At 33.9% G+C, this 24,874-nt stretch overlaps 1 protein-coding gene across 3 annotated transcripts in view; it reads left to right on the top strand.

The window, feature by feature from the left end:
• Nucleotides 1–24,874, top strand: part of SEMA3D (semaphorin 3D) — a 194,601-nt gene that overhangs the window by 54,862 nt on the left and 114,865 nt on the right. For all 3 annotated transcript variants that reach the window (XM_045388679.3, XM_015447834.4, XM_065542399.2), the window contains one exon: nt 9,532–9,723. In XM_045388679.3, the coding sequence (XP_045244614.2) occupies nt 9,573–9,723 (151 nt within the window). In that variant the 5' untranslated portion in view covers nt 9,532–9,572. The remainder of the gene's footprint in view (nt 1–9,531; nt 9,724–24,874) is intronic.

A 24,874-nucleotide genomic window follows, 5' to 3' on the forward strand; every position in this document is an offset into this window, starting at 1 on the left:
GATTCAAACCATCACTTTCATTCTCCCCTTTTAAAGTAGAGAAAATAAATTTATTTATTTGCTTGTTTATTTGTGTTTATGATCTCAAATAATTAAAATTATTTTCTTCATTTGTTTTCATACTCTTGGATGTTATATAGTATTTTCCTGAAAACTCTGCTTTAAAGGCCTTATAAACTGTAATTGTACTTTCAGATAATCATGAGTTGTCTTTAAAACCATAATTTTCTCTTGTTCTTAAATCGAGTTTTAATAGAAAATTAAGACAAATTGATTATAATGATTTTTAAATGGCTAACACTGATAGATCACTTACTCTGTACTGGGCAGGGTGTGGCGCTTTACATTATGGTTTCTGAGTCCTTACAACGAAGGAACCAAATACCCTTGTTATCCACAATTTCAGGTGAGAAACATGAGACACAGTATGGTTAAGTAACTCGCCCATGGATAAACAGAAAGCAAGTGATAGACCTGGGCTTTTTGTCTGTGCGCTTAACCACAGTGCTACTATCCTTTTGACATGTCCCAGAAGAGTTATATAACCTGGTATATGTGGAAGTGTAGCTAAAAGAAGCTTTTACTTTGTATGACAAGGCAGTCATATAAGGTACAAATAATGGAACTTATGATATCAATTTATTTATAAAACTTATATATTTGTTTTAAGTTGTTTTTAACTTTCTCAATAGCAGAGTTAAACCAAACATAGGAATATTTACTGAACCAGGGATTTGAAACTTTTGAATTTCTGGTAGAAGCTGGTAGATTATTTATGGCAAAATTCAGATTTCTCCTATGGATAAGATTTTCCAGATATCCAGCTTTTTCTGGGCCAGGAGACCCCAATAATGAGCATGTGCAAATGTATTCTACAATGTTTACCTTATAATGACACAATTAGAAATACAAGTGGGTTGGAACAATTGCATTTGAAGCATGTTAAAACAAGATGAAATGCATGAACATATGAGACATAACATCATTAGAGACATAAACAATGATCACTAAATAACTATTACTGCTAAGAGTGCTGGACCATTCTTTTATTTGTTGAAAGAAAAGTTGCCTTTTTGATTGCATAGTCATCATCAGGTGTTGAATTTAAAATGTTAATTATTAATAGTTGATGAGTTGGGTCAAATACAATGAAATTCAAATCGGATATGAAGACTTGGTTCCTAAATTCCACTTGTGATGCTAAGTTCTTTTTACATGCTGCCTATTTGTGTTTCCAGATAGCATTATGTTTATGAAGTGAATTATTTACATTTTTCTCCTATTTCCCTAGGGTGTTTATTTCCCTAAGGTGTTTCATTAAAGAGTGAAGAAAGAAACAAATAGTGTTAATGTGTTTAGCACATCTTTTGTTAAAAAAAAAAAAAAAGATAAAATAAGGCTATATAGGATTCATTTAACTCATTATAAGTGTTTTGATCTCAACAGTTTATGTGTTCCTGAAGAATATATGTGAGTATGAAACTCAAGGTCATAGTTTTCCTGCTATGTGCAGTTTTTTTAGATTAAAAGTTTGCTATTAAATATGGGCATTGCTGGTAGATTTGATGGCATTTATCTGTTTATGTAAAAGGGTTAGGATTTTTATGAAGAATACGTATAATTGTCCTACAGCATACATCTCAAAAATGTAATTTAATTACTTCATAATTATTTACTGGTTTCCAATAGTTACAACCTTAAGATTCTAAACTAAGTATGTATAACCCCATGTTATAATTTAGTCTCAGTGTAGGAACTTATCGAAATGCTATTTCCTATACATAAGTGGTTTTGTATAAGCAGGCTTATATAGTTTTACATATTGGCAACTATAACTTCTGTATGTTGTTTTCATGATAAGATGAAATCCCCATCTCACAGTCTGATAAGACATGTATTAAATAATTTTTAAAAAATCAATTTTTCCTCCTTTGGCATAACCAATTTTTCAGTAAATATTTTTAATTGGAAAATTAAAATATACACATGAAGACTGTGGGAAACACGACTACCACACGTCAATAAATGAAAAGAAATTCTGTTTTACACATTTGTCTGTCTTTCCTATCTAGGTGTTGTGCTCTTCTCTTCGTGCATCTCTGTATTGTTCTTACCTTAGAATAAGTGCTGCTAAAACAAACACCATGATAATATTTTAAAATATAATAAAGTAGGTGAGGCACAGTGACAGTGGCTCACACCTGTAATGTCAATACTTTGGGAGGTTGAAGCAGGATGATCACTTGAGGCCAGGAGTTCAAGAGCAGACCAACCTGGTCAAAATAGTGAGACCCTATCTCTAAAACAAAACAAAACAAAACAAAACAGAATAGAACATTAGCTGGGCATGATGGCACATGCCTATAACACCAGCTCCTCAGGAAGCCAAAGCAGATGGATCACTTGAGTCCAGGAAGTCCAGGCTACCATGAGCTGTGGTCATACCACTGCACTCTAGCTTCAGTGACAGAGTGAGATCCTATCTATCTCTTAAAAAAAAAAAAAAAAAAAAAAAAAGGAAATATACATATATCATAAAAATACTCGTATTGCTTTGAAAAACAAGTTTCCAAGTGCAGAATTATTTATGCTGCCACAGAGACCATGGAGCCACTAACTTGGTTTGTAAAACAGAATATTCTGTACATTTTATTGTGAATAATCAATTTTTAAAAATTCGAATCCATTTATTCTTCACATAGGCAGAATACTTATAATATTAGATACATATTATAAATTCTGGGAAAATGTTAAATGGACATGTAATTCAACAGCTAAATGAATAACTGAATGTGAATTTCAGAAAAGAATAAAGAGAAATTTTGGATATTTGCCAAAATATTGTTTAGTTTTGATAAAAATGACATTTATAAAAAATAAAAGGGCTTGACTAAATTAGAAATAAGCATATCTCAATAATAAAAATATAGTTGGCCCAGCGTGGTGACTCATGCCTGTAATCCCAACACTTTGGGAGCCCGAGGCTGCTGGATCATGAGGTCAGGAGCTCGAGACCAGCCTGATCAACATGGTGAAACCCCATATCTGTTAAAAAATATAAAAAATTTAGCCAGGCACGGTGGCACGTGCCTGAAATCCCAGCTACTCAGGAGGCTGAGGCAGAAGAATTGCTTGAACCGGGGATATGGAACTTGGAGTGAGCAGAGATCGCTCCACTGCTTTCCAGTCTGGTTGACAGAGTGAGACTCTGTCTTAAAATAAAAAAAAAAATAAATAAAATAAATAAATAAATAAAATAAAATAAAATAAAAGTTAATTCTTACTTCATTATTCCAAGAAAATATAATAATTTTGCCTTCATATTTTCCATAATTCCTACTCTGCTTTTTTCAAGTCACTTCATTAAAAAAAGCAGAAGTACCTAAGAGGCACATATCAGAATATTTGAGGTCGATGCTTTTGAGTTTTAAAAAACAACCAATTTATGTTTCGAGTGTGCACATTAAAATTTGACAAAATGTTATATAATTCTCCAAAAGCATATTATAAGATTATCTTAGTCATGAAAAGTTGCATGAGTTAAAATGCTCCCAAGAGTGTAAGAATTTGAAAGGAAAATATTGAAACTTTGGACTGTCGATTAATCTGATTTGAAGAAAAGCCAACTCTGATGATGTTGTTAGTACTTTCTCTGACCCTTCAAATTGATAAGTATCAATTGCTGCTTTGAACACCAAATTGATGTGAGATTTAGGATGAGGAAAATTAATATCAATAAAGTCATTCACAGTAGTATTTTATTAAATTTGTATAAACGTGTTAACAACTTCAACAGTTTAGACCTTGGAGGCACTTTATTTCTTTGGGACCTTTTTACAACTTAAACATTATTTTGTTGTTACTGTTAAGGTAAGAAAAAAAAGAAACTCACAATATTAAACCTAAGAGATTACACACATACATTCTAAAATCTCACAATTGTATTATTGTATGTTGAATTCGTTAGAGGTGAGATCTTACAGAATTTTATTTGGCTTTTAGTATATGGCTATAACGCATGCAAACCCAAGTAAAATGTTAACAGTGTTGCTTTGTTGAACAAGGATTATAAAACAATATACTCTCAGTGTATTTTAGAAATGCAAACATAATGTTTAAACCCTAAAAAATTAAAATGTAGGTAGTTCAATTTATATTTACTGACAAATAGCTTAGCTCAGCTCTACAACTAATTCTGATGATAATCATAATTTGTTTGGTGTGTGGAGAAATATCATTGGCCATCATAAAGAGGCCAATTAAATGCTATATTTGATTAGCATTTAATCAAATATAAGGCTCTTCATGATCTCTGAGGAGTCAGATGGCCTTCCACACTCCTTTAGAATATATCAATTGATGGAGAATTCATGACATCTGAAGACAATGAAGTCCATTAATGGACAATTAGTCTTTCAACAAATACTTGCTATCTTACTAAAGTAGTAGAATATTTTACATGCCTATTAGAAAATACACAGAAGGAAACTTAAAAAGGATAGGATAAATTCAAGTGAAAGTTCCAGCATTCCAAGCTCTGCTCCTGTGGACCTTTTCACATACCACTTGAATCCTACTTTGATATTATTGCATTTGATCAATGGAATGTATAACAGCCCCCTGTAACATAAAGCTTCTCTTTGTTTGCCTATGTTACCTCTTTGGCTTTCAAGTGTTTTTCTATAATCCCTTTTTGTTGTTCTGTCCACAGCCATGCCATGAAGCAATGTTACCAATAATTGATCAGTCATGTGCACCCTACAGGAAAACCATCTAATCAAACAATAGCTCAAAATAGGAGCAGCAATTTGGCCAGAGTGAGTTAATACAGATATTGCTTTTAATATTGAGATAGGCATATTTCCTTGTGCTTTCTGAATTGGGTAAAAAACATTCTCAGGTGACCTTATACATACCACTTAGTTATAAAGAACAAAGAGCTCTTTATAAAATTAAAAAATCAGGGGTTCCTTTCTTCCCTTCCCCAACCTACACACCTATACACACACACACACACACACACACACACACACACACACACACACTTGAGAAAGAGTCCTACATCTAAGTGTTCCAGATTTTCAGGCATGAAGACTTATATATTCTAATTATTGTTCTGTGCATAGAAGCTATTTTTTCACACAAATAGTACCTGATCCTGGCTTAATGACTTTTGGAACAAATGCATATGAATAAATAAGACAAATCAATGAAGTTCACATATAAAATTTTGTATCTCTTGCTCCTGAAATAAATTTTTTGACAAGTTACCATCCATCTAATAAGTTCTGGACTCTTTGTGTTCCTTAGGGAAATGGCACAAGGTCTTCTTGAGTTTAGATTATGCATTTGGATCTCTGATTTAGTGGAACAGTGTGTAAAAGTCTCTCATAATCAGAACACTCCCTATTGGCTCCACATCTGAAGATCCCCAAGAGTGCTGTTTCTATCAGGGAGCATCTGGAATAGATTATATTCAGTTAATTGGCTCCAGATCAAGCTTGTTACAGACAGTAGCATGCAGTATAACCTATGCATTTCACTAAATCACCCACTTTGGGTTAAATCACACCTACTTCTCTCCATAATTCATCCCAGATGCACAACACACACACGTGCACATAACACACACACACACATACGAAGACAGCAAAATATCAACAGAGTAGGGAGGAGGTTGTTGGCAAGACTAACCCGTAAATTATCTGAATTAAAAGATTAACTATTGAATTTATAGGATTGTTGGGAAGAAAAGCAAAGAATCAGGACCAGCAGATTGTAGGTCTTGACTGTTTTATAGTAGAAAAATATATAAAGGCTTTTATTTTAAGTTCCAGAGGTATTGCCATTTTTGCTTTATTTTGTTCCTCCAAGTACAGGTTCAGCACACATAGGCACTTCTCAGAATGTCTTAGTAGGAAAGCAGGGCTTTGATTTTAAACTTATTTAACAATATTAATTAGTTGGGTTACAAGGAACAGTGTTACTACTGTTCATTGAAAACCAAAACATCAATCTTCTTAACTTACGACATTAGAGGCACAGGGCATGTCTTAGCGATTAATGACCAGTTGGAGGAGTGGATATCTCAATGCATAGCCAAGGGCCATTAACCCCAACTAGTCATTAATTCCCAGGAAATGTCCTGCACTAAGGTCATTATTGCTAATAAAATGCACATATGGAAAATTCCCTCTTTTTTGCCTATGTATATAAACATACATTCACATTACATGCATTGTTACATGTCATAAAAAAGTATTTCACATGTCCAGAAGCTAAAAAAAAAAAAAAAAAAAGAAAACAACTAAGTATAATGAGAAATTTAATATATTTAGTCTCTACATTCCTTTTACCTTTCACTTTTTTTAGAGGGTATGGGTAGGAGGGAGAATACATGTTTGTATGCCAAGACTGTGAGTCTGCTGCAATCAGATATCAGTGCTTTGCTAATAATGTGAATACAAGAAATAACGGAAGGAACAGGGTAATGGGATTGGAGAAGCACTGATGAATGTGGGTGGAACAGCACACTTGATCAATACCAAAAGGCAGTATGGAGTGATCATATGTATTGTTTCGAGTCATAATATATTAGGTACAAGAACATGCATGAGCCAAATTTAAGAATTAGCCAAAGATTCTCTTTGGTGTGCTTCTGTTCTATGCCCCTGAATTATGCCACATTCTCTTCCTTCTCATAGCCATATAACCCAGTCTATCATGCAGACTGCCTCAGTGTTCAGGAGTCCTTAACAAGGTTTCACTGTTTTCCGGAATTGTCTCTGTTTGCTTTCCCAGTCTCTTTTCTCTGTCCTCCATGAAAGTATACTTGTCTTGTTTAAGCCTATATGATACTCCTTTGAGTTATTTTGCATAGCGTGTCACAAATGTCTCCATTTTAAATTTATTTTATGGTACTTTATTGTTTATAATTAACCATTCCCTTCAGAAAAAAATCTTACTCATTTCCTCACCTTATAAATAGCGATTAGATATGATGCCAATGGCTAAGAATATATATAAGTGAATATGTTAGATATATTCAAATACCATAAGTTATATAAATATATATTTATTAACGTATAAATATGTAAATATTTAAAACTTGTATTGGAATTTGTGTAAAAGCAGCAAGTTTTTAGGAAGAATCTATAAGTCAAAGAATACTGGTATTCTAACAAGTTAAAACTAACTTTTAAAACTAACAAGTTGTAAGAATGCATTGAGATTGAATGATTCAAAACTCATATTCAAATCTAATCTGATATTTTTTTTTTCTGTAGATCAGTTAAAGTAACTGTTTTGTGGCAATAGCATTAATGTGTTCCTACTGGCCTTTAAATAATATAGTTTTTAGGACTTCGTGTCTTTTTTTAAAAGAGGCTTTATTAGTGTTCTATATTAAAATTAGCATAACTGAAATATTTAAAACTAAAATTTTCATAAAGGGCTGCTGATGGTGTAGGTGTTTTTCATCAGAAAGACATTCCTATTGTCTCTCACATTTTATCTAATTAGGGGAAACGTTCAGGAAATGTCAATTAAACGTGACTAAAATATGCAACGTTTGTTATATTTAACACAATATGATTGAAAGAGTATCTAAATCAACTTGATTATCTGCATATGGAGTAACCTTCTAAAAGAAGAATTAAATGTTGACAGATTATATACGAAGAATAATTTAGTATTTCTTGTAGGTATCTTTGAATGTAATGAAAGTGATTGAAGAAACAACTTATTAAGCACTCACTTTTCATTTCATGTAGAAATTCAGCATAAAATTGAAGTCTATCCTTAATTATTTATCATGTATAAACATAATACACATCAAAATTTGATTTTATTTTACTTCAAAGACTTGACTTAGCTGCTGAGATTTAAGGTAACTGAAAACTTGGTATTCAAAATCTGGGAGACATTTTAATACACTGAAGAGCTGATCTCACTTAAGGAAAATTCATCCCTTATTAGGCCTTCTCTTAAAACTAAACCATATAGGCATAAAATATTGATTCTGAATGTTAACTAATTAGAACATTACTTAAAGTCTAATACTTTTTTATTATGATCAAAGCTATCACCATGCAATGTATCATCAAGGAAATTATGGGTTCTGTGGCCTATTTCCTAGTAAGATGGCAGTAAGTTAATTAACATAGAAGAGAAGTTGAAGACTCTAGCAGGAGCTGAAGATCACTGGTTTCTACCATAATGCAAAGCACCCGAAGACTTAGGTGCGAAGAAAGCAGACTCCAGCTAAAGTCCTGATCATGCGTTGATTTGATCCATCTCTTACTTGCCGTGTACCCCTGGAAGAACTATTTAACTCTGTACCTCAATTTTGTTTCATTGGTGAAGTGAGATAAATAATTACCCACCCTTAATGGTTGTTTTTAAATTAAATCATTTAATCTATGTAAAGCACTTTTCAAAAAGTATTGGGTACATATAAATGCTCAATAAATATGATTTATAATTTTTATTACCAGGCTTAGTTTAGAGTACGTGTTTTGATTTACTCTACATCTCACAGAAAACAACGAAGTTAGCCTATTTTATGGCAACCCAGTTAATAACCACCCCCTTTCTTATAAATGCTTATATTTTATAATTTGTTTTTCTATTCATTACTTCCCTGTGTGGAATAATATAGGTTTCAGGTAAGATTGCATTGTTCCAGGCATAACACCTATACTGGGGCCCTGACCTAATTAAATTTAGTTTCTCACATTTAAGTGGAATTTTTAAATGTCTCTAAACTCAGAAACAGGATAACTTGTCTCAAAATGACAGCTTTTGTCTGTTTTAGTTGGTGGACCTTTTTATTTGGGGATGACATGGGGCAAGTATGGGCTTCTATCAGTGAAAGTGGTCTCATCTGATCAAATAATTCAAGTTTCAAAAAAAGTTGGTTCTTGAGATATTTGCTTAAACAAAACACAGAAACAACTTTAGTCAAGGAAAAAATGTTAAATATCAAAATAGTTTAAATTCTAGTGGTGCTTTTATTTCTACATCTGGAGAAAGCCAGTCCTTAATTTTATTCCTCAGTTCCGATTCATTTCTGTAAGGGTAAAATAAGAGCTATGGAGAAATTATTTTAAAAAATCTATATACATTCAATAAATTATAATTTAGTAAATTGAGGAAAACCTGCCAACTGCTATCTTAATAGTTTTTTTTTTTTTTTTTTTTTTTTTTTTTTTTGATACTTTAAGTTCTGGGATACATGTGCAAAACATGCAGGTTTCTTACATAGGTATACACGTGCCATGGTGGTTTGCTGCAACCATTAACCTGTCATCTACATTAGGTATTTCCCTTAACGCTCTCCCTCTCCCAGCCTCCCAGCCCCCAACAGGCCCTGGTGTGTGATGTTCCCTTCCCTCTGTCCAAGTGTTCTCATTGTTCAACTCCCACTTCTGAGTGAGATGATGTGGTGTTTGGTTTTCTGTTCCTGTGTCAGTTTGCTGATACCTTAATAGCTTTTTTTTTTGTTTTTTGTTTTTTTTTACTCTTTCTTAGATTTAAATTAACACTGTTGGAAAGATAACATTGTTTTCATCATGAATGCTAATAAAGATGAGAGACTTAAGGCCAGAAGCCAAGATTTTCACCTTTTTCCTGCTTTGATGATGCTAAGCATGGCCATGTTGTTCCTTCCAGTCATTGGCACTTCAAAACAAAATATTCCAAGACTCAAGCTAACCTACAAAGGTAAATATATACATATTTTCTAAATTGTTTATTAAGATTTTTAAATGTCTTTTTTGACTGCTATATTTTTTCTTTTTAGAAAAGCATATTGGCTTCTGTGAAATGTTTATTATGTTGGCATCAATTCATAAAATAGAATTATAGAACACGAAGCCCAATCACTCATTTTTATGAGGAAAAATATGCTAAAGCTATTCAAGTATGCTTTTCAGCCCAGTATTTATAATAATCAGTTTGATCTGCAAGTGGTAAACGGTTTGGTGTTAAAACAAATCAATCCTTAAAAATAGAAAAATGTTAACTAATTTCACATAACTATTGCTAGTTTATTCCTAGTCAGAGGGGATTTTTAAAAAAAAACACAGTAAGATATCTTCAAAAAGAACTTAAGACAGCAGGATAGCTTCAAGTTCTCAACTACATATGTATTTGGTAATAGAAAAAGACAATGTGAAAGGTTTAAAACACAAAAAAGATGAAACAACTTTGCTAAAAAATGAAATCTGCTAAGCTAGTTTTTAAATGTTTGATATAACAGCAAAGTTTATATGAATTACGGTTGGTCATCTTTGTGTGTGTCTGTGTCCAGTTTCATGCCCAAATAGTTTTTACTTTGGTTTTCCTTTTTGATGTACTCTGGGGTTCATTAATACCTCAAGAAATAAAAGGGATGTAGGGAGAATAAAACTTCTTTATTCTCAAAGTGGTAGGCAAAAATTATGCTGGCAATTTGATATCCTCTGATCTCTTTAAGATGACATTTTATAGACAAACAAAATACTAATAAAAGCATGTTGGATGTTAAATCTAAGAGTAAGTTGAATTAGCACATTATATCCATTACAAATCTTATATGTTGGTATTTGTACAGAATATATGTCATGTATTAAAGAGTTAAACAATTTATATATTTTTGAGTTCTTATGTTTTTATATGTATCAAACTCATTTGCATTGGAAGTCTATTTTTTGGTAATCTAGGATGTTTTTATCTGGAAACATTGATCACATTATGAAATATAATTTATTGATGTCTTATTTAATCAATAATTAAAACCTTTTTTTCTTTTTGAGATGATGTCTCATTCTGTTGCCCAGGCTGGAGGGCAGGGCATGATCTCGGCTCACTGCAACCTCCGTCTTCCGGGTTCAAGCGACTCTCCCACCTCAGCCTCCTGAGTAGCTGGGATTACAGGTGCCCACCACCACGCTTGATTAATTTTTGTATTCTTAATAGAGATGGAGTTTCACCATGTTGGCCAGGCTGGTCTCGAACTCCTGACCTCAAGTGATCCGCCCACCTCGGCCTCCCGAAGTGCTGGGATTACAGGCTTGAGCCATCTCGCCCGGCCATAATCAATAACTAAAACCTGTATTTGATTGTCTTCCATTTCTTAATCATAGATATATTCAATTTTCTGTCATTCCCCTAAAATTATCTTAGTTTCAAGTGAACATTAACAGTTATGGCAAGGTTTAGGCCATAAATAAAAAACAAAGTCAAGGCTTTTAACCATGCCAGTATAAATAGTACTGAATTATGCCTTCTTCCATAAACAACTATTCATCTAGATAAACTATATGAAGCAACTATTTTTAGACATTGAGCAATAGGCAGCAAAGATGAAAGAAAGAAACTACCAGTGGTACATGCCTATAATCCTAGCTATTCAAGAGGCTGAAGCGAGAAGATTGCTTGAGCCCAGGGGTTTGACTGCAGTGAGCTAGGATTGCATCACTTTTAGAGACTCTGTCTCTAAAAAAGAAAACAAACAAACAAACAAAAAAAAAAACAAAAAAAACACACTTAATGGCGCAACTCGGAAAGGGTTTGGGACAAACGGGGAATTTGTGTGCTGAGCCGAGATATTGAGATGAAATATTGGAGGTCAAGGAGTGCCGAATGACATAGCAGTTCTGTCCACCCAGAATTTTAAAACTTCACCAAAACCTGGGGCACTCAGTTGACATGCTGCAAGGGTCATTTTATTTTTTAATTTTTATTTTAAGTTCAAGGGCGCATGCCCAGGTTTGTTACATAGGCAAGTTGTGTCATGGAGATTGGTTGTGCAGATTGTTTCATCAAACAAGTATCAAACCCTGTACCCATTAGTTATTTTTCCCGATCCTCTCCCTCCTCCCTACCTCCACGCTCTGATAGTCCCCAGGCTATGTTATTCCCCTCTATGTGTCCACATGTTGTCATTGGTTAGTTCACACTTATAAGTGAGAACATGTGGTATTTTTTTTTTCCTCCATAGTTGGCTAAGGATAATGGCCTCCAACTCTATCCATGTCCCTTTAAAGAACATGGTCTCATTCTTTTTTTATGGCTGCATAGTATTCCAGGGTATATACGCACAACATTTTCTTTATTCAGTCTATCATTGATAGGCATTTAGGTTGATTCTATGTCTTTGCTAATGTGAATAGTGCTGCAATGAACATACAAATGCATGTGTCTTTATAATAGAAAGATGTATATTTTGGGGGTATATACCCAGTAATGGGATTGCAGTTTCTAATGGTATTTCTGTCTTTAGATCTTCGAGAAGTTGCCACACTGTCTTCCACAATGGTTAAACTAATTTACACTCCCACCAACAGTGTATAAGCATTCAGTTTTCTCCACAACCTTGCCAGCATCTGTTATTTTTGACTTTTTATATAATAGCCATTCTGAGTGACTAGTGTGAGATGGTATCTTGTTGTGGTTTTGATTTGTATTTCTAGAATGATCAGTGGTGTTGAGTTTTGTTTTGTTTTTTTCCACATGATTGTTCCCCGCATGTATGTGTTCTCTTGAAAAGCATCTGTTCATGTCCTTTGCCCACTTTTTAATGGTGTTGTTTATTTAAAACTATAAAAACCCTGAAAGACAACCTAAGCAATACCATTCAGCACATAGGCATAGGCAAAGAGTTCATGATGAATATGCCAAAAGCAATTGCAACAAAAGCAAAAATTGACAAATGCGATCTCATTAAACTAAAGAGCATCTGAATAGCAAAATAAACTATCAACAGTTGACAGTGAGTAAGCAGGCTTGAGTCAACAGACAACCTACAGAATCAGAGAAAACTGTTACATATTATGCATCTGACAAAGATCTAATATAAAGCATCTATGAGGAACTTAAACAAATTTACAAGGGTCACATTATAAGAGCTCAGCTATTCTATTCCTACTGTAAGGGATACTTTAGTCCTGCCTTAAAAAACGTGACAATAAGTCTCAAAAGGATTGAACTGATCTTCCAGGAAACTCAATATCCGCGAGAAAAAAAAAAAAAAAATCTCAACAATTTTTAAAATAAGAAAACCCAAATCAACCATATTCTCAACAATTTAATATCCATAATGTCCAGATACAATAAAAAAAATTACTAGACCTACAAAGAAACAGGAAAATTTAATGATAACAAGGAAAACATGTAGTTAATGGAAGGTAAATTGAAGTGATGCAGATGTTCACATTAGCAAAGATTTTAAAATAGCTATTATGAATATGTTCAAGAATTTAAAAGAAAATGCTATCAAAAGGAATAAGCAGATATGGAATCTCAACAGAGAAGTGAAATGTATTAACAAAACTAAATGAAAACTCTAGTAATGAAAATTGTATCTGAAATTAAAAACTTACTGCATGAATTACAGATTGGAGATAGCAGAACAACATTCAGTAAACCAGAAGATAGAGAAATAGGGATCATCCAATATAAAGAACCCTTGAGTTTTTTACATGTCAATTTATAACATATTCCATTAAACCAAAGCCATATCTAGAAAGTTATTTTGTATTCCTTATGCTCTTTGTGTGACTATAATGGGATATCTTTAAATTCTTTGAAGCTCTATTGTTTAAATAAATATATATATCTCTCTCTTTACATCTGTATCTATCTATAAAAATACATATATCTTTATATCTATATATATTTATATCTATCTCTCTATATAGTATCTATATGTATCTCTATATATAGTATCTATCTCTCGATATACTATATATATAGAGAGAGAGATAGATACTCTTGCTCTGTCTCCTATATGTAGAGAGAGATAGACAGATAGATACTCTTGCTTTGTCTCCCACACTGGAGTACAGTGGCAAGATCTTGGCTCACTGTAGCCTTGAATTCCGAAGCTCAAGTAATCCTCCCACCTCAGCCTCTGGACTACAAGCATGATCCATCATGCATGGCTAATTTTTGTATTTTTCGTAGAGACAGAGTTTCACCATGTTGCCCAGGCTCGTCTCCTGGGCTCAAGCAATCCGCCTGCTTCAGCCTCCCAAAATGCTGGGGTTATAGGAGTGAGCCACCTTACCTGGCCAAAAGATAATCTTTAAAGCCACAGGTTTTATGTTTTGTTATGGCAGTGCCCATTTCTAAAACCAACATGTAATTTGGATAACTACTGCTGTATAACAAGCCATCATAAAACTCATTCCCTTAATAAAACAACAATTACTATATCCCTCAGTTTCTCTGGGTCAAGAATTTGGAAAGGCTTAGCTGAGTGGTTCTGGTTTGTACTCTTTAATGGAATTGTAATCAGACAACGGCTAGAGTTATAACGGTAAGGGTCTGGCTGGCATCTCTTCCTTGATGTATCCTCAGGTTCCTCCGAGGGAGTCTTTTCACTTGGGTAGTTTGGGCTTGCTCAGGGCCTCAAGTGCATACATTTAAACAAACAAAGAGGAAGTTTCATTGCCTTTTTATACCTAGCTTTAGAAGTTACATGGCATTGGTTCCAGAGTATTCTATTGGTTGAACCATGAGAAAGCTTCACTCAATTTTAAAAGGAGAGCACAAAGACTGTACTTCTCAATCATAGTAGTGTCAAAGTCACATATGTAAGGAGCTGTGGCATGGGAGGTATTGTTGATACATATATATATATATGTGTATATATACACACATATATAAATTCTTATATATATATATCTCTGAAATAAATTGATAATAAAAAACAAGTTTATATAGGGTAAAGTACTTATTCAGACACTTCACAAACATATACATGGCCAATAAACACTTAAAAATACTGGCCCTCATGAGTCATTGGGTAAATACAAATTAATATTACAATGAAATACTCTTATATATCTGTTGGAATAGCTAAAAACATGAAACATTGACTATATCAAATATTTGTGAATCTGTGGAACAATTTGAGCTTGCAAACATTGCTAATGTAAGAGTTAAGGTGGAAATTGTTTTGGCAGTTTCTTATACTATTATACATGCACTTACATTCATTTGAAGTTCTAGAACAGGCAAAACTAATCAATGGTTTAAAAATATGATAACAGTTGCCCTTGTTGTTGGGGGACAGAGAGGATTGACTGAGAGGGGCATGAGAGGAAATTTTCTGGGAGTATAGATGTGTTTTCTGTCTTGACAGGGATGTTGAATACCTAAGTGTAGAGATTTGTCACAACTTATTAAATTGCACATGTAAGGTCTGTCCATTTGCCTATATATAATATTGCCTTAAAAAGAAAATGAATAGAAAACAAACATTAAAATCCAAGGAATAAAGAAAGGATATGGAAAGTTTGAACTAAAGGAATTGAAGACATAAAAAGGGAAACTCTGGTTTCTTTAATACAGTGAATATCGCAAAAGCACTGCATTGACAAACATGGGTAATGCAAACATCACACTTGCAAATATATTTTAATAATTGATAATATTCACTAAAGAGTCATAATGAACAAAACATTGGCATAAGGACTGTGTGTGAATTATCTCATTACCTCGCTGTGAGATGCGTATTATCATCCCCTTCCTATGTATGAGGATACTGAGGTACTGAGAGATTGAGAAATTTGCCAGGGTCACAAATTTAATTCATGGCTCAACTCCTGGGTCAACCCCAGGCTACTTAGACCTAGGATTCTAGCCAAGTCTCTCTCACTGTAGACATAAGTATTTCCTTCCTGAGGCACTTACCTGTCATAGTGAATAAATTTACAGAAGCATCATGCTGATATTTGACTAAAACTGATTATGTGATTTTCAATTGTCAACATTAAATGAAGTCGAAGAAGATTACATGTACTCTTTAAGATCACTGGGTAGCCAAAAAGATTATTTGATTTTTGTGGGATTTTATGCCATTTGCTAAACTTATTTTTTAAAAGTTGATTGTGATAAATTGTCTTCATAATCAAAATTTCATAGAAAAGTGAGTCTTAATATTAAATCAAATGTATAAATTGTCATCTGAAAATAACAGCTTGTATTAATGTATGTTTTTGGCCTTAGAGCCAACTCTATAAGGATTAAAAATCTTGTTTTATTTATCTTTCTCTAAATTTTCATTCCTCTCAGCACCTTATTCTTATATATAAGGATAATTGATATGTTTTTCTTGGAGTAAATGCAAAAAGCTGTACTCTTTTGATGCTTCTTATATTCAGTATTCATTTCAAATTCATAATTTTTTCAGATGTTTTAGGTTGTCTACATGTCAAATGCTGGTAATCAGAAGCAGAGACTGAATGCAGGATAGAAATCCTAGATATCTTCCAACACACCCTCAGCACACACCCATACTTCCCTCCCAGCTCCCCAGGGCTACTGTTAGTGAGTCATTTCTTGACTGTATGCTAATAATAGAGTAGTCACCTTTCTTAAGAGAACTACTGCTAATCCTTTGCTGCTCACAACACACCATTTTAAGGAATGCTGAACCATTTTAATGAATGCAGAGTATTCATTTTGAATATCACAATTGTTCAGCACTGTGAAGTGTATATTTCCCATTCACTTCCAAAAATTTCAAGTTTTCCTATCCGCCTCTGTAAAATCAAGCTCTTGAGAAAGAAAAGTAGCTCAAATCCTGACATACCACCTTTTAAAAGCTGTCTTTTCCTGGATTTTAAAAAGCTGTGACACAAAAATTACCGTTAATTTTGTGTTCTGGTGGGGCAAACTGCTTACATACCAGATTCCTGCTTCTGAGGTAAGAACCACAACATTTCTTGACATTTTCATTTTTTCTCTCATGACAACTTATTGACTTGAGATCAGCTGGGACTATCCTTTGCTTAGACAGTATTGAGAGTCTGAAAGGCTATTCTTGGAAACTAATACACTGGTAGAACGTGAGGTTAAAAATAATCAGCCAAAATAAAAAAAAAATACTAATTTTAGTTTTAAAAATAATTAACTTTTATGGACATAAAATTAGCTTTGTTTTCTTTGCTTTCCATAATTCATATCTTCTCAGTGTAAACCAAAGATGCAGGCAGTGTCTATGGTAGTAGAGTTAGCTACTTGGACGAGCTGCAAGGTAATATTAAGGGATTTCTTTTCTTTCTTTCTCTTTCCTTCTTTCCTTCTTTCCTTCTTTCTCTCTCTCTCTCTCTCTCTCTCTCTCTCTCTCTCTTTCCTTTCTTGATGGAATCTCACTCTTTCGCCAAGCTGGAGTGCAGTGGCCCGATCTCGGCTCACTGCAGCCTCCGCCTCCCGGGTTCAAGCGATTCTCCTGCCTCAGCCTCCCGAGTAGATGGGACTACAGGCACATGCCACGAAGCCCAGTTAATTTTTGTATTTTTATTAGAGATGAGGTTTTACCATGTTGGCCAGGATGGTCTTATTCTCTTGACCTCGTGATCTGCCCACCTTGGTCTCCCAAAGTACTGGGATTGCAGGTGTGAACCAACACGCCCGGCCTATTGAGGGATTTCTTAAAGTATTTCTTAAACAACAAGAGAGTTGTAGCAACCATTTTATCCAAAGAATGCTCTTTAATAAAGACTTAACTGAGAACCTCTGAATCCATAGGAGCTTGGTAGTTTGGTTCCATTGTTGTGCAAAGAAATTTCCCTTTGGTCCATGTTGTGAATTCTTGCATATTTATGACTACTAAACTTTTTTCTTGAATAATAAGTAAGGAATCATGGAGGTCAGAATGTTCTATATTTCCAGGTTTTGTATTATATGATTATTACTATATTGTCTTATAAATTGGGCTTCTCATAGTGACTTCTACAGTTCATGCCGCAATTATAAAAATAATATTTGAGAGACGATCTTCTTAAATTGCACAATAATATAAGTATTTTCTATCTCACCATCATCACTATAGACTTTGAATGTGTTGGAGATATTTATACTCAAGAATCACTGGTGTCTGTAACGTTATTTGTTTGGAAAACTCTAGAAGATGAGATAGGTGTAAGTCTTCAGCAAGAAAAGTAACTCATTTAATATTTACCATGTATTCATCCATTCTACAAATACGTAATATGGAATCACTATTTACTAGGCATTGTTTTAGATAAAAGTCACTGTCTCATTGGAGCTTATTTTTCACTTAGGGAGACAAACAGTGAACAAGCAAACAAACAGGTGAATATCATTTCAGATAGTGCTAAGTGCTATCAAGACTATAAAGCCAGAGAATGACTGGGCCCAGGTACCCTATTCAGACTTTATCATGTATAAGCCTCACAACACTGTTTTTATACCCATTGTTTTCATACCTACTTTATAGATAAGATACAGGCTTAGAACAGGAGTCTCTTGCCCAGAAGCAAAAAGCTATTAAATAGCCCAACCAAGTTGTGTGCTTACATTTATCTAGTTCAAGGTCCATGTTACTGTCAACTCACCATGCCCTTGAGGAAAACATTACATTTTCAAGAGGATAAATATTAAGATATAAAAAATAACAAGGTATTACCATTATTTCTTTAGCATCAAGCTATTTTCAATAACTTCTGATAGTAGTAATTATGTTGTGCACCTCCAACATTTATTAGATGTATATTCATTGACAAGAAAAACTTCAAAATTCCCTTTTGAAATTTTATCTGCCTATCTTATAACTAGGGATTACTGTATCTTCTAGAATTGTTCTTTGTTTTATCAGAATTTTCTAAAAAATGAATAAGTAAGGCTATATATTTTTCTGTAATTTACAAATTATTTAGCTGTGAAATTTAGCATGTGTGTCAAGTAGAGATGTCATTTAACTCATCTAATTTGTTTGATTTGTATTGATACATCTAATAATATGTATTTTATCTGGATTCAGTATGATATAGCAGTGAATTATTTACCAAGACAGAAAGTGACCAGCACTATGGAGAAAAATGAATCAAGACAGGGAGCTCAGTAGTGGTGGGAGTGCAGTCATCAAATACTGTGGTCAGGAAAGCACTTCCTGAGAGAATATTTTCACAGATGCTTAAGCTAGTCATGCAGATATCAGGAATATTTTTGCAGAAAGAACATCAAGTGCAAAGGCCCTGGAGTGAAAGTGTGTCTGGCATGTATAAGGATCCTAAAGAAGATGGTATGGCTAAACAAATAGCGGGATGGAAGAAAGAAGAAAACTGACTAAATAGAGAGTTAACAGGAGGGAGGAGGGATTAGATCTTCTACTGCTGGCATTTAGTCTGAGTATTATGGGAATCCACTGAAGAATTCTGAGCACAGTCTGACATGATCTGACTCTCAGAATAATAGAATCATTGTAATTTGCATGTTGAGAATACACAGAAAGAAAGAGATCAAGAAATAGGGAGCCAAATTTGAGGCTATTGTAACAATTCATGTGAGAATTAATGGTCTGTGGCACAAAGTGATAGGAGTGGATACACAGAGCCAACAAGATTTGCTGATGAGCTGAATATAAAGTGAGAGAGAAGTCAAAGATGACTCCATGGCTTTTGTGGTTTTGTTTTGTTTTGATGTGGTCTACAGGTGGAGGTACCATTAATTAAAGTGGTAAATACTGTGGAAGAAATAGTTTTGTGGAGAAGATCAAGTGGACATATTTTGTTTGAGAAGGCTATTAGACACCTAAGTGAGATGCCAAGAAGGCATTTGAATACATATATAACCCTGAAATTCACGGAGATGTCAATTGGAGATATGAATTTGGTCATTAATATATAGAAATTTTTAAATCTACAAGACTGTGAAATAATTAAGGGATGAAGCAGAATTCAAAAGATTGGCTTCTGGTGTACTACCAAGTCAGGAGATGGGATAAAGGAAGAATTAACTGCAAAGTGAACTGAAGAGGAATGCCCAGGTATAGAGGAGAAAAATTAGGAGTTATAATACAGAAGGCATTAAATGAAAAAAGTAAAAGGAAAGAGATAATCAGTGGTGTCAAAGTCAGGTAATACGTCTAGAGAGATGACAACTAAAAAGTAACATTAAATTTAACAGAGCTCACTGTTGACTTTGATAAAAGCAGTGTCTGAGTGTGCCAGCCAAAGCCCGATTAGGATGGATTCTTGAGAGCATGGGACTGGAGACACTGACTATAGATAATTCTCTCAAGGAAATTTTTGATAATTGTGACATAGGCATTAGCTGGAGGAGCAAAGCGATCAAGAGACTTATTTTAATGCAAGAAATAACAACATATTTGTATTTTAATTGAAATAATCTAGAAGAATAATAATTGATGATTCAGGAGACATAATCTACACCTTATTGAAGAAAGTATTGATGAGATTATTTTCCCTAAAACAGGGTACATTTAGAACATGTATTAATAAAAGTGGCTTATTTTGCATAATAAAGTTCATTATCAGTTGCAACTATTGTCTAGAAAGGAAGCTAGGTTAAACATAAACAAGTTTTCAAGGAGGAATGCTTAAGTACGATATAATGATACAGGCTGTAGGCACTATATATGTTTAGGAGATTAATATGTAAAGATTTGGAAACAAAAATACAGACAGATTAAATAATAATGCTAGGGTCACATAAGTAGATAATTTTTTTAAAAAACTGATGTTCAGATCTAAATCCACTGTTTTTTAGTAAAATAGTGTTTGTATTATTAATACAACTTACCTGTATGCAATCTCTTTATACGATAATAATTGAAATCCATTTAACACTGTATATGGAACATTGTTCTAAACATTACTGGTCTATGGAACTTTACAGAGTGGTGGAGTGCCACAATAATATAAGGTAATATATGATGCAGTATTGCCATGCAAACACACAAGAAGCCTTCCTGGAATTACGAAGATAGATAAAAATCACTAAGGGCTACAGTGATCATCTATGTACTCCTAGCAGGGTAAAAGAGAGCTCAGCCTTGAGGCACTTAGGTTGTGTCTTTGTCTTTGCATAAATGTGGAAATAACTTTAAAAAGGGCATAGTTTGTCTAAAGGCAATTTTTATTGCGATAAAATCCAGTCAACTATCTTTTGGTGGAAAACTCTTTTTGAATAGATCTTGTAAGCAACTGGTTTACTATTCTATAAACTATTGAGGAGCAAAAGTTTTTATGTGCAACTGCTCATTTCACAATTCAACTTCCCTAAATTTGGTGCTAATTTCTTGAGCCTTATTAAAGGAATTTTCACAGTGAGATTTTTCCATACATGTGTATAAATATAAATTCAATGGCAGTTTAAAAAATAATGTCATTAGGTCTTTTTTAAACAGAAGATTTGACAAACAATTCTCTGATTTCTTAAGAACTAGTAATATACAGTTTGCATTTTTGTAAGAATCCTTTAAACATACTGCTTTAATCCTACTAATTCAAAAGAGGCATAAAGTAGAACGAAAGTCCTTTTTACTTACAAAGATGGTCATAAAGGGGTTTATTTGACTAAAGCCACAGTGAGCCAGACACAGTTTGGAAATTAAGATAAATACTTCAGTAATCCCGATGGAGTGGTGAAGTGGAAGAAGCAATAGAAGTGAACCTGTCTGTTGGAATATTCAGTGGAAATGTAAGTAGAGAACTTTTGAAAAAGAATCTTGTTTATCTAAGTAATGCTAAACATTAAAATATAAAATATAGCTGTAATGGGTGATGGGGCTTAGAATCAGAAGATAAAGATAGGTTTGAGCTCTTTCTGTGACATGAACTGTCTATGCACCACTAGAATCGTAAATTGTCTTTCTGAGTCTAGGTTTTCTCATCTGGAAATTAAGTTCTTCTTGGGGATCAAATTAAATAATAAATGGGAAAGTTCCTCAGATGTTACAAACCACAAAATGGAGGTTGTGACAGATTTCAAAGACAGACCATACATGTTTATAATTAATTGAATATATAAAGAAAATTTAAGATGTTTAAGAATATAATTGTAATTTAGCATCTTGGGTAGAATTTTTGCTACCACAGATAACAGCAAAGATATTTGAAATGGAAGTCTACAATGGATACTCATCTTGACACCTTTCCCCCAAGTAAATGTGTGTTAAATTAATGTACTTCACTTCTTTGTATGAAAAAAAAGCTGAAGGGAAAAATCTTATATATCATTGGTTTAAACTAAACATTTCATTGATCACTTCTAGAAATTAAGGAATAAGCTAGCTAAAGATGTACAAATGTGACCAATTTAGAATTGTAAAAGAAAAAAAAAATACTTTGGCCACCTTGCATAAATTAACACACACCATGAGGTAAAGGTTTGAGAGACATTCTAGTGTGAGGAAGAATGAAATAATTCAGCTCTTTAATGCAGGCAAGCTGAGAATAACAGGCGCACACTGTATTTATTTTAAACCTTTCTACTCCAGGTGTGGTTCAAACTGCAGTAGTATCAGCAAAATCTGAAATTTGTTTGAAATGCAGAATCTCAGATATACTCTGTGACTTCTAAACAAAAATAACTGTATTTTAACAAGAATCCTTGAATGCATGTTACATCCTGAAAAGTAACTCTTAGGGATCCCCGCGATACATGTGAAATATGGAGATTACAAAAGGAACCCCTTATGACTGCAAAACATTATCACAATTAGGTCTCTAAATAGCACTTCACTTCTCTAAATTATTAATAAGATGGTAATAGAGGCCGGGCGCGGTGGCTCAAGCCTGTAATCCCAGCACTTTGGGAGGCCGAGACGGGCGGATCACGAGGTCGGGAGATCGAGACCATCCTGGCTAACACCGTGAAACCCCGTCTCTACTAAAAAATACAAAAAAAAAACTAGCCGGGCGAGGTGGCGGGCGCCTGTAGTCCCAGCTACTCGGGAGGCTGAGGCAGGAGAATGGCGTAAACCCGGGAGGCGGAGCTTGCAGTGAGCTGAGATCCGGCCATTGCACTCCAGCCTGGGCGGCAGAGCGAGACTCCGTCTCAAAAAAAAAAAAAAAAAAAAAAAAGATGGTAATAAATCCTGATTTATATCGAAAGTAGATAAACCAAGGCAAACAAAAATCACTAGTTTAAAATATTGTGAGTTAAAACTTTATTAGACTTATGTATAAGAGGTGGTGTTGAAATACAGAAATGATTTTGACATTATTCTTATCTTCTAGGGCTTCTAGTGTTTTTAAGGAACAAAATAACTACACAAAATAATTGCCAAAAGACCAGTGCCATAGTATAAATAAAACCAAAAGTTTAAAAGAATTTAGAAGAATTTGGAGATGAAATTGAACTTTGAGCACTGGAGAAAGTTTAAAGTTTATTCAATGAAGCGTATGTTGGTATTGGAATATTTTAATCATGAAATTGACCTAATTTAATTGTGATTGTCGGGCAAATGAAATAGGCAGCATCATGCGGGAGACGCTGTTGGGAGAGTGGGAGTAGCAAAAGATAATTTATGAACCGTTTACAGTAATTTGGAGAAGTAGTAATATGATAGGCAATAAGAATAAATATTCAAAAAGGGAGAATAGAAAATTTACTTGATAGACTCTGTAAGGCTTTAAATTTAGCTGGATGTTGTGTGAGGTGGGGGTTAAACAGATTTAGAGTGATGGATTATATAAATAGGGGAGAGAAGAGTAAGGAAGAAAAACTAAAAGTGATTCAGAAATGTTGAGCCTCATGACTAGATAATTTCATTGAAGTCATTAAAATCAATGAGATCAGATGATTGGAGGAAAAACTGACAATACCTAGCAAGTGATGGCAAATTCTAAACTGGAACACTTGGGAGCGATGATGGGGTTGTGGTTGTGTATTTTAAAGTCATCAGCAGAGAACTAACAATTTGTGGGAGAGAAACTATTTAAGGAAGAGAATGCATAAATGGAAAGCATTTCTTCATTGCTTATACCCACTGAATAGTACCTGAAATTGAGAACAATATTCCATGATGATATTTTTAAATTTCCCTCTTGAAGTATATGTGCAAGTTCTGATGCAAATTCTCTGCACACCTTTACCAGGGTGATGCTCCTTGGGCAAGTGATTAAGAACTTTCATCTGGAAAAAACCTTGAGAAAAGTCTCACAGATGATTAACATTAATTTGTTGTAGATGAAAAGACAAAGTGAAATTTTCTTGAATCTATGAAAATTGAATTTTAGATAAAATGTCACACTGAGTGGCCAGTATGATCAATGATTAATTATATATATATATATATTCTGGTAAATTATTTAAAATTTCATAATAGCAAGAGAGAGGATGTGATTTGAACAGCTTCCAAGAAAAACAGAAGGCACATTCAAAGGCTTGGAAATACAAATGGTGATATGGTTTGACTGTGTTGCCACCCAAACCTCACCTTGAATTGTAGTTCCCATAATCCCCGCATGTCCTGTGAGGGATCTGGTGGGAGATAATTGAATCATGAGGGCGGTTTCCCCCATGCTATTCTCCTGATAGTGAGTGAGTTGTCAAGAGGTCTGATGGTTTTATAAACATCTGGCATTTCCCCTGTTTGCACTCATTTTTCATCCTGCTGCCCTGTGAAGAGGTGGGTTCCACCATGATTGTAAGTTTCCTGAGGCCTCCCCAGACATACAGAACTGTGAGTCAATTAAACCAGTTTTTCTTTATAAATTACCCAGTCTGGGGTATTTCTTCATAGCAGCTTGAGAACAGACTAGTACAGATGGCATGAGACATCTCAACTATGACTCTCACAATTGAGAAGTTTCACATATACCTTTTAACATTATTTTTGATATACATATACTTGACTTCAATTAATCGAATTAATTTTATAAAACAGTATTGTTATAAAAGTGTTATCTGTTTTATATTACACACATAACTTTTTGCTTTATTCCTTAATTTATGGGGATCTTACCTTGAGGAAATATTTGCTCTTGTCATATTTGTCTATTATTTAGAGTCAATAATAGATGTTGTATTCAGTTCAGACCTTCCGAGGTTTTTTACATTAAATATATATACTTGATTGAAACAAGTACCAAATATGTGTGACATGGTGCTT

The sequence above is a fragment of the Macaca fascicularis genome, chromosome 3, assembly GCF_037993035.2.
Source record: "Macaca fascicularis isolate 582-1 chromosome 3, T2T-MFA8v1.1".
Classification (NCBI taxonomy): Eukaryota; Metazoa; Chordata; class Mammalia; order Primates; family Cercopithecidae; genus Macaca; species Macaca fascicularis.